Genomic DNA, 10,000 nt, shown 5'->3' on the forward strand with positions numbered 1-10,000 from the left:
AGTAAAAAAATATCCAGGTGAGGATTTAGTTTTGAATAAGCCATTTAGAGGACAAACACGTTTTTTTTTTCACTTTTATACTGGAAGCATTTTCTGAGCCGATCTCCGGAAATGCTGTAATTATTTTATGCTAATGCAATTTAGATGTGAACGATAAATAGGACGTTCTGTTTTTTTTAATTGGCCATAAACATTGTTTTTGTTATTGATACACTACCATAATTATACTACAAAGTACAAACAAACATTTTTCCACAGTATTCATTAAGCACAACCAAGTCAAACATCCAATCCGCTGCCACATGCTGCACCTTCCTCTGCAGGCCTCTCAACTGGCAGCCTGACACAGGCTCCGGCACTCCGAAGGCTAAAAATGCCTCATCCCTCTGTAAAGGTCATTGTCAGGGCTGCTGGGAAAACCTCGTTTATTTTTAGTCTCCACAATATCCCAGTTTTAATTAGTTCGGAGCTTTGCTCCGACCCGCCCACTCCAGAGAGGAAAGCTGGAAGCTTAACTAGAAAATAATGACGGTAATGCCTGGACCTACTCCCCCCCCCCGACCCCTCCCCTCCCTCTCAGGAAGACGGTAGCGTAAGTTAAACTTTGGTCTCAAAATGACGTCAACCGTTGGTGGCATCGGATACGTTTGCTGAGTGAGTGGGAGGTTGAGGGGCCTTCGTCCTAACGAGCTGTTAGTAAAGGTGTTAAAGACTAAAGAGGGAGGGGGCCTGCAGGAGTAGGGGGGGGGGGGGGGACCCGGTTAAGATTCATGACCTGCCTCTCATGCCGACCCGGCCTCGCTGTTTGACCTCGCTGTTTGACCTCGCGGTGGTTCACGCAGGTGTCTCTGCTTTCTGCGGCAGATTCTGGGGCCTCGCCCCTGTCGCGAGACATCACAGCGACATGCTCTCAGGGCGTCTCGGCTCTCACCAAAACCTCACGGGGGTATTTGGCGGAGGTGTCTGGTTTGATGTCCCGAAACGGGGGGGGGGGGGGGTTTCAGTCTCACTGACGGCGCTCTATATTTATGGGGGGTGTTCCCGATGCCGCCACGCCTCGACTGGCCACCCGTCCACCAGTGTTTGGTGCTCAAATCATTTCAATTCCATCTCTTTGTATCACACATTTGCCTCAGAGGGCTTTACAATCCATACAGCATAACCCCCCCCCAACATATAAACAAAACAAAACAACATTTAAAACAATCAACCAAACAGAAAATACTCTTGCCATCAATTCTATTGATTAACTTAATTAACTAACTTAATTAATTAACACCATAAGGAATGTAAAAGACACCATAGGGAACGTAAAAGCCCTTTCTCTTAAATTGAGCACATCAAAAAAGAATATTTTTTCTTTATCTACTTAAAATTCAACGTGCCAAATGTGATGTTCGGCTGGCTCAGCGGGGCGGTTGTCTCGGCAAGATTATTTTCCGAGTCCTCTAGCTTCTCCCCGGGCCCCCCCTGTAATGAACTGGCTCCCCCCTGTCCGTGGCGTACCCAGCCTCTCGCCCGATTACAGCTGGGATCAGCGGTGCACCCCAGCGACCCTGTAAAGGAAGATAAACGTGTCTTTAACAGTGGTCTAAATAGATATTATTCCCCACATGATACAGACTTGAAGAGCTTAATCCATCAAATGAATGTGTTGCCTATGTAATGAGATGCATGAGATAAAGAAGTCTTACTCTGACAGGAGAGATGATCAGAGGTGCAGAGTTTTTACCACCGTCATTACTATCAGGACTGAAGTATGGGAGGAGTTTCTCCTTGAAGGAGCAGCCAGTAAAGGAGTAGATGAGAGCTGCAGCTTCTACGTCATAGAAGGAGACCAGACCCTCCTCATAGTCCACAAACACCCCCACCTTCTGAGGACCAGACTTCAGGGAGAGACTGACTGAATACGGTGCATCAAGAGCTTCATACTCATTTCCATTTTCCAACCATATAACCCAACAACCATCTTTAGGGCTCAGTGTGATTGGTCCCTTCCTGTTGATCGACTCTCTGACCACTCCTAAATCCCATTCAGTCTTTCCTTTAACTTGAACCTCAAAGTAAAATCTGCCTGAAGAGAAACTCTGATTTGCTAAGACACAGTTACAATAAGAAAATCTCTCTGGGTTGTTTGGGAGATTCTTCTTCACATCATCATGTTTCACTTGTTTCCCGTCATCGGACAAGATGAGTTCAGGATGAGCTGTTTGAGGATCAAGAGTCACATCGACTGCAAACATCTGGACCCTCTTCAGCTCAACTTTAAACAGCTTCTTCATCTTTTTACTGAGAGTCTCCTCCAGCTGAGACACAGCTCTCCTCACAGTCCCCTCATATGATGCTGGAGGAACACTGACCTCAGACCAGTCCTTGGTGGGTGGTGGATGGTGGATGTTTAGGGCCTGGACACTCTGGAGGAGGTGGAGGTGGTCTTCAGAGAGGGAGAGCTTCTCCACCTCAGTGCTTCTCTTCATCAGCTCAGAGATTTCCCTTTCCAGCACTTTGATGAAGGCTTCGGCCTGTTTTTCTTTTTTTTTCTGCTTTGCTTTGATCGTGGCGTTAAGCTCGTTCAGTTTTCTCTCAATAGACTCCATCAGAGCAGTGAAGACCAGAACACCTTCTACTATCTCTCTGTCTGCATCTTCCTCACTGAGGTTGACTGATTGTTTGATCTCTTGAATCTTTAGTCGTCTCTTCTGGATCATCTCCTGAAGTTCAGCCTCTGTCTTCTCCAGCTCGACCTTCTTTCCTTCATATCCTTCCTTCAGAGGAACAAACTTGTGCATCTTGTGGTCTAACACAATGCAGAGCATGCAGACACACGTCTGGTCGGTCTTACAGAACAGCTCCAGAGGTTTATCGTGCTTCGTACACATCCTGTCTTCCAGGTTCTCCACAGGGTCCATCAGCTGATGTCTCTTCAGGCCTGACATTGTCAGATGAGGCTCCAGGTGAGTCTCACAGTAGGAGGCCAGACACACCAGGCAGGACTTCAGGGCCTTCAGTTTGGTTCCAGTGCAGACGTCACAGGGAACTTCTCCTGGTTTGGACTCTTGTTGCTCTGAGCTGCTGCTGCTGGCTTTCTGTTGAGCCGACTGTCTGAACTGAGAAACCATCTCAGAGAACAAGGTGTTGACGAGCAGCTCAGGTCTGGAGATGAAAACCTTTTTACACATTGGACACATGTTCTGGTTGTTGGTATCCCAGTAATCATTGATGCACTTCTTGCAGAAGTTGTGTCCACATGGTGTGGTGACTGGATCAGTGAACACATCCAGACAGACGGAGCACAGGAACTGATCTTCAGATGGCAGATAGTTTGCAGCAGCCATACCTACACACATTGTGGAAGAAAATATATTTTTAATATAAAAATGTGTGAACACTGTTCTTTTAAGTATGAAAACCTAAAAACAGCACAGAATTAAAGCTGCGATGAACGGGTCCTTGCTCATACGCGGGGGTCTGACGTTTTACCGTTTGTCACGTAACGCTGATTTCCTTTCGCCAGTAGGTGGCGCTTCGACTGAGTGAAAATAAGCTTGTCGATATCCTCAGACTGTGACTTGTGTCAAGCATGACAAATTTGGGGCAGATTCGAGCAAGTCCAGTTGAGCCAGTAGGTGGCGCAATGATAATGTGAACATATACATGCATCATGTGTCTCTATGTGAAGTCTAGACCACGTTATGTAAATTAAATGTAAAAAAAAAAAGTGATGCAAGAATTTAGCCCTGGCTTGGACGTGAACACGGGTCTCTGGGTCACGGGGCGAATGCTTAACCTGTTGGCCACTGATCAGATGAAAAACCTGAGTAAACCTAAGTAAAATACATTATGGTCTAAAACTTTTTGGAAGCATTGGATCAGTTAAAGCAACATCTATAATAACAAAACTCAGAAAGTGGGCGTTTATTGGGGTCCACATAACGTCAAGTGAAGTTTGGTAAAAAGTCACCATTTTTCTAACCATTCATCTTTAAGGCCTTCAGATCATCCTTGAAAAAAGATTGAAGTCGATCGAATAAGTTTTGAGGGAGGAAACCGTAAATGTATAACGGCGAAAAACATCAAAATTGGACTGATTATTGTAGCGCCCCCTAGTGTTCAAATCGCACACGATTTTTTAGGAATGTTACAGGATGCAATGTGCACATATACTTCAAGTTTCGAGTGATTATACCTAATAGTGTCGAAGTTATGAGCATTAAAAAACAAGATACGCCCCTAAGACGTTCATTGGGCCATAGATCCTTACCACAATGAGATATCAAAAAACGGTTGATATATTGTAGGTGATCTGGCTTCAATTATGATCGATAGAAAGTTTGGTGGAGGAGAAGTGGCCAATTCTCTGTTTTTCACAAAATTTAAAATGCCGGAAACTCTAAGTAGGCGGAGCTTAAGGGTTTGGGGGCTTTTTTGTAGAGCAGGTGGAGATGGACATGTGTGAACAATTTCAAGTCAATGGGACATTCTGGGTGAGGGGCGTCGCAAGTCAAACTTTGAGGGGGCGCTAGAGAGCAATTTTTTTAATATCCAAATTTGACGTCTATATCAGATCGGTATTTTCACCAAGCCTGACAAATTTGGTGAGTTTTTGAGGATGGCAAGTACCCCAAAAATGGTCAGTCGCTCTGACCCTAATAAATCTACTTCCTGTTGTGTAGACCACTTTTTATTGAAGAACAGCACTGACAACAAAGCTGCTTACGTGATGACAAACACATCACATTTCCTCCAGCTGCTTCACAATAAAAGCCTCCCGCTGGTAGAAAACTCTTATTGTGAAACAACTAGAGGAAATACAGGAGGTGATCAATGAACAGTAACAAAAGCAGGAAAGTCGGAGTGAGACTGAACTTAAAACCACAGATTCAGTTCCTAGTTACTAAAGTCCTCCTGAGACAGTTTAAAGCTGTTAAAGTGAGTTTCTGTGTAGTGGGACTTTGGACAGACGGCCATAGTTATATTGTTAATAATTCATCAGGTATGAAGTGATAAGAGAGGAACTTCCTGCCTGAGTAAAGGTAAAGTGTTGTGTTCATCCTGGTTATTAAAGGTGTAAATATGATCAGATGTACTCACCAGTGTTTGGAAGAGACTCCGTTGTGTTGTTGACAAAAACCTCCACTGCTTCCTCTCTCAAGCCCAATGTGGCTCAGCTGTGTGAGAGGAAGCAATGCCAGGTCTGTGGCAGCAAGGAGTAGACAAGCGACGCCTATGTTCTGAAGAACTCGTTCATGTTCGTTCCTGTTCTTAAGAACTCGTTCATGTTCGTTCCTGTTCTTAAAAACTAGTTCAACCCTTCCTGTTCTGAAGAACTCGTTCAACCGTTCCTGTTCTGAAAAACTTGCTCATGTTCGTTCCTTTTCTGAAGAACTCGTTCAACCCTTCCTGTTCGGAAGAACTCGTTCATGTTCGTTCCTTTTCTGAAGAACTCGTTCAACACTTCCTGTTCTGAAGAACTCGTTCATGTTTTGAAGAACCTGTTCAACCGTTCCTGTTCTGAAGAACTCGTTCATGTTTTGAAGAACTCGTACAACCGTTCATGTTCTGAAGAGTTATTAATAAAGATTAAGAAGATTGGATCAGTTTTTTTTAAATACTTGATGCGGCCCAGCCTCATCCAGACTCTAGCTCCAGCGGCCCCCAGGTAAATTGAGTTTGAGACCCCTGGACTAAAGCATGAGTAGAAAACAGTACAAGGAAATGTTACAGTTTTGGCATGAAATCGGTTTTGTGCGGCGTTCTCGGACCCTCTCACTAGATGCATCTTCTTGTACAGTTCGTTAAACGAGATGTTTATTACGAAGCTCTTTGTCAACGGTAGATCTCGGCCTCCCGGGGGAGTCGACCTCTGGCGTTCCTCAGCGGGCGCGGCCTGTTCAGAAGGATCAGCGAACCGTGACTGAGCAACATGTCGGGAGGTGTTGTGTTTCCCAGGCAGTAAATTTAAAAAGAGGTGGCACTGCTGCCGGGGCTTTGGCCGTCGCTCTGTAGGTCACAGATGGTGTGACGTCTATAGAAAACACATTTTACTTGTCTGACAGCGCAAGATGGCAAACCAGAGTATTTCCCTCAAATAACGGACTGTGCGTTGATAGATTTTAACAGATTGTCAGCAAGTTTGAGTCATAGAAGTCAAATTGTGGAGGCCGTATAGAAAGAACATTTTGTAGCCTTTATTTTGAAGTTAAATAAAAAAATGTACAAATAATAATACAAAGTTTTCACACTAAATAAACACAGGCAACAGATTCTGTAGACGATGTGACGTACGTCATGCAGTGATCCCACTGAATACATGTACATGTGTTCCCTTGATTGAAAATACAACGATAATGAAATGAGAAATGTGATTTTAGTTTAATTTGACAGGTGAGATTTTTGCAGGCGCAGCGTTTTTACCACCATGATTATTACAGGGACTGAAGTATGGGAGGAGTTTCTCCTTGAAGGAGCAGCCAGTAAACGAGTAGATGAGAGCTGCAGCTTCTATGTCATAGAAGGAGACCAGACCCTCCTCATAGTCCACAAACACCCCCACCTTCTGAGGACCAGACTTCAGGGAGAGAACAACTGAAGGACCAGCAGAGGCTTTGTATTCATTTCCATTTCTCAGCTGTATAGTCCAGATACCATTCTGAGGTCTCAGTGTGATGTTTCCCTTCCTGTTCATCGACTCTCTGATCACTCCAAAATCCCAGTCAGTCTTTCCTTTAACATGAACCTCGAAGTAAGATTTCCCTGAGAAGAAGCTCTGCTTTCCTAAAACACAAACGCAATCAGAAAATCTCTCTGGGTTGTTTGGGAGATTCTTCTTCACATCACCAAGACCGTCATCAGACAAGATGAGTTGAGGATGAGCTGTTTTAGGATCAAGAGTCACATCCACTGCAAACTTCTGGACCCTCTTCAGCTCAACTTCAACCAGCGTTTTTATCTTTTTACTGAGAGTCTCCTCCAGCTGAGACACAGCTCTCCTCACAGTCCCCTCATATGATGCTGGAGGAACACTGACCTCAGACCAGTCCTTGGTGGGTGGTGGATGGTGGATGTTTAGGGCCTGGACACTCTGGAGGAGGTGGAGGTGGTCTTCATAGCGTGAAAGATGCTCCACTTCAGTGCTTCTCTTCAACAGCTTAAAAATGTCCTGTTCCAGCTCTCTGATGAACACTTGCGCCTGTTTTTCTTTATTTTTTTGCTTTGCTCTGATTGTGTTGAGAAGATTGGCCTGGCCTCTCTCAACAGACTGCTTCAGATCAGTGAAGACCTTAAAACATTTTACTATCTCTCTGTTTGCATCTTCCTCACTGAGGTTGACTGAGTGACTGATCTCCTGAATTTTCAGTTGTCTCTTCTGGATCATCTGCTGAAGTTCAGCCTCTGTCTTCCCCAGCTCGGCTAACTTTCCTTCATATTCGTCTCCCAGAGGAACAACATTGTGCATCTTGTGGTCTAATACAGTGCAGAGCATGCAGACACACGTCTGGTCGTTCCTACAGAACAGCTCCAGAGGTTTATCGTGCTTCGTACACATCCTGCCTTCCAGGTTCTCCACAGGGTCCATCAGCTGATGTCTCTTCAGGCGTGAAGCTGTCAGATGAGGCTCCAGGTGAGTCTCACAGTAGGAGACCAGACACACCAGGCAGGACTTCAGGGCCTTCAGTTTGGTTCCAGTGCAGACGTCACAGGGAACTTCTCCTGTTTTGGCAACCTTTTCCCTTGAGCACCGGGCTCTCTGTTGAGCCGACTGTCTGAACTGAGAAACCATCTCAGAGATGAAGGTGTTGACGAGCAGCTCAGGTCTTGAGGTGAAAACCGTTTTACACATTGGACACATGTTCTGGTTGTTGGTATTCCAGTAATCATTGATGCACTTCTTGCAGAAGTTGTGTCCACATGACGTGCTGACTGGATCAGTGAACACATCCAGACAGACGGAGCACAGAAACTGATCTTCAGATGGCAGAAAGTGTGCAGCAGCCATATCTACACATGGAAGAAAAGAACATTTTATTCAAAATACAGTTTTTGTTATCTGTTTTTATTTTAAACAAGTGTGATTGTTGCGTAGACTACTTTTTATTGCAAAACAGCGTTGCTAAAAAAAATATTTAAAAGCCCCGCTTAACGTAGAGCATTTCATTTAGATGCTTCACATTAAAAGCCTCCCACTGGTTCTCCGGTGAAAAGCTTTTATTGTGAAACAACTAGAGGAAGTGAAATGTAACGATAACAGCAAAGCACGGTCCAAATGCCCGGATGTGACTTGATCCGCCCCTTTTTTATAACGGGGATGCATCCGGGAGGAGACTTTGAGCGTTCTTGGGGCAGCCTGATATCCCAGCATGCATTTCGCACCAGCGACGGGGAACAATGGCGGCTGAGAAAACAGAAAGTTGACATTTTCTAAAAGAAATACTACCGTTGTTGAGTCACGGAATGTAATTTTATGATGTTTTCAGGCGAGAAGTTAGCAGTTAAAGTATTAAATATGTGTTCTGTTTATCGAGATTCAGCGGACTTAAAAATATGCTCCGACGTTTTCGGAGATGTTCAGTTCCGGCTCGCGAGCACCGGGCGGTCGGCGCTCAGTGTGGCCGCCGAGAACAGCCTGATCTCGGCAGGACGTGTAGTGGGACTTTTGGACAGACGGCCATAGTTATATTGTTAATAATTCATCAGGTATGAAGTGATAAGAGAGGAACTTCCTGCCTGAGTAAAGGTAAAGTGTTGTGTTCATCCTGGTTATTAAAGGTGTAAATATGATCAGATGTACTCACCAGTGTTTGGAAGAGACTCCGTTGTGTTGTTGACAAACACCTGATGACGTCACTTTGAATTGTCTCTGAGAGAAAAGCAGAGACTTGTCTCGACTGCAGTGTTTCTGCCACTCTGACCAACTTAAGTTTCGTTTCCGGATTGTGACGTAGAGGCTCTCCTCTTCAGTGTGGCTCCGCCTCTTGGGATGGAGAAATTAAATATTTTTTACTAGACACTAGAACATGTGTATGGTAGCAATGCAGACCGTTGCCATTTTAAAACCTGTTTTTCCAGTGGTGAGTGTGTGTGTGAGTCGCCCACCACCATTTAAATCCACAGATACGTATTCACATTAGTTTCAACATTTAATAACAATTAATTCTGCTGCCTGTTTTTATAATATCTTGCACAAATATTGTCTATGACAGGACTTTAAGGTGTGCTCCTGAATATCCATTTATGAACATATAGGGAAAATACGGGTGATTATATATGAATTTTCATACTCGTACAGTTGAACTTTTTCATCTTCATGCACCCCTGAGCAGCGCTGTCATTTCTTTGTGTCGGGATCCATCTAGTGGTCGTTGTGTGTCACAACACCTGTTGTTGTTGTTGTTGTTTAGCTGCACGTCGACCTGGTAAATAAAGGCTGTCGGGTCACAACACGTCTTCGGAATCAATATTTACTTATAGTGTTGTCGGATGACTCTTTTAGAGATACATTGAAGTAATCGCTTGATTTAAAAATACGATGTAAAACTTTTAAAACTACAATTATCAGTCTTGTGACGTTCAAGAAGCGGCACTGCGTGAGAATAGGAAACATGCTGATATTCCTATATATTATTGCTAGTTTTAACTTTTTAAACTGCTTATTTAAACTTGAAGACGCTTCGTTATTACATTTGTTTGGATGTCATCACTTTTTTAAAAACTCTTTTGTGATGTTTTATATCTCCGTGGACCGCTTTCGTATATATTTTTGGATTATTATTAAAGGTCGGGATGCTTTATCTCCGTTAACCCCCCTCCCCCCGGTCGACAACACAATACCGCCCCCACCTCGATGGCCATCAGCCGAGTGATTAGTGTTGAAAGAGGTGTCACATGACCCGGTATTAGGGCTTAGAGCGCGGCACCGGGAGGTCCGGGTAGCACAAGGCTCTCACCCTAACTGGTGCAGAGACCATTAGCCCTGAACAACAATGGCCAGTAGGAACAAGAA

At 44.3% G+C, this 10,000-nt stretch overlaps 5 protein-coding genes across 7 annotated transcripts in view; 2 read left to right on the forward strand and 3 right to left on the reverse strand.

Moving 5' to 3' along the window:
- LOC117732764 (E3 ubiquitin-protein ligase TRIM21-like) overlaps window positions 1-10,000 on the forward strand; it is a 299,335-nt gene that overhangs the window by 279,899 nt on the left and 9,436 nt on the right. The window lies entirely within an intron of this gene.
- The window catches only part of LOC117732666 (E3 ubiquitin-protein ligase TRIM21-like), a 703,346-nt gene that overhangs the window by 109,500 nt on the left and 583,846 nt on the right, over window positions 1-10,000 (reverse strand). The gene's annotated exons all lie outside the window — the stretch shown is intronic.
- Window positions 1-10,000, forward strand: part of ppp3r1b (protein phosphatase 3 (formerly 2B), regulatory s1ubunit B, alpha isoform, b) — a 22,262-nt gene that overhangs the window by 7,410 nt on the left and 4,852 nt on the right. The window lies entirely within an intron of this gene.
- On the reverse strand, window positions 826-5,128 carry LOC117732695 (E3 ubiquitin-protein ligase TRIM21-like). Of its 2 annotated transcripts, XM_034535809.1 has the most exons (3): window positions 5,092-5,128; window positions 1,695-3,337; window positions 826-1,556 (listed from the first exon to the last, which is right to left on the reverse strand). In XM_034535809.1, the coding sequence occupies exons 2-3, from the start codon at window positions 3,333-3,335 to the stop codon at window positions 1,449-1,451; spliced, it is 1,749 nt and encodes a 582-aa protein (XP_034391700.1). In that variant the 5' UTR covers window positions 3,336-3,337; window positions 5,092-5,128; the 3' UTR covers window positions 826-1,448. The 2 variants fall into 2 exon arrangements, with proteins under 2 accessions (XP_034391700.1, XP_034391692.1); XM_034535801.1 differs by lacking the exon at window positions 5,092-5,128 and having other exon boundaries at window positions 1,695-3,347.
- On the reverse strand, window positions 6,167-8,967 carry LOC117732793 (E3 ubiquitin-protein ligase TRIM39-like). Its single transcript, XM_034535973.1, has 2 exons — window positions 8,793-8,967; window positions 6,167-7,998 (listed from the first exon to the last, which is right to left on the reverse strand). Exon 2 carries the CDS (start codon window positions 7,994-7,996, stop codon window positions 6,368-6,370), a length of 1,629 nt encoding a protein of 542 aa, XP_034391864.1. The 5' UTR covers window positions 7,997-7,998; window positions 8,793-8,967; the 3' UTR covers window positions 6,167-6,367.

The sequence above is a fragment of the Cyclopterus lumpus genome, chromosome 1 (assembly GCF_009769545.1).
Source record: "Cyclopterus lumpus isolate fCycLum1 chromosome 1, fCycLum1.pri, whole genome shotgun sequence".
NCBI lineage: Eukaryota > Metazoa > Chordata > Actinopteri > Perciformes > Cyclopteridae > Cyclopterus > Cyclopterus lumpus.

What these genes read in the sequence shown, in the direction of transcription:
- LOC117732695 (XM_034535801.1), bottom strand. Translation starts at nt 3,347, where the DNA reads ATGTGTGTAGGTATGGCTGCTGCAAACTATCTGCCATCTGAAGATCAG. An exon ending in TGATCATCTCTCCTGTCAGA is followed by an intron (nt 1,557 to 1,694) that starts GTAAGACTTCTT and finishes CTTCCTTTACAG; the next exon opens with GGTCGCTGGGGTGCACCGCT.
- LOC117732793 (XM_034535973.1), bottom strand. Translation starts at nt 7,996, where the DNA reads ATGGCTGCTGCACACTTTCTGCCATCTGAAGATCAGTTTCTGTGCTCC.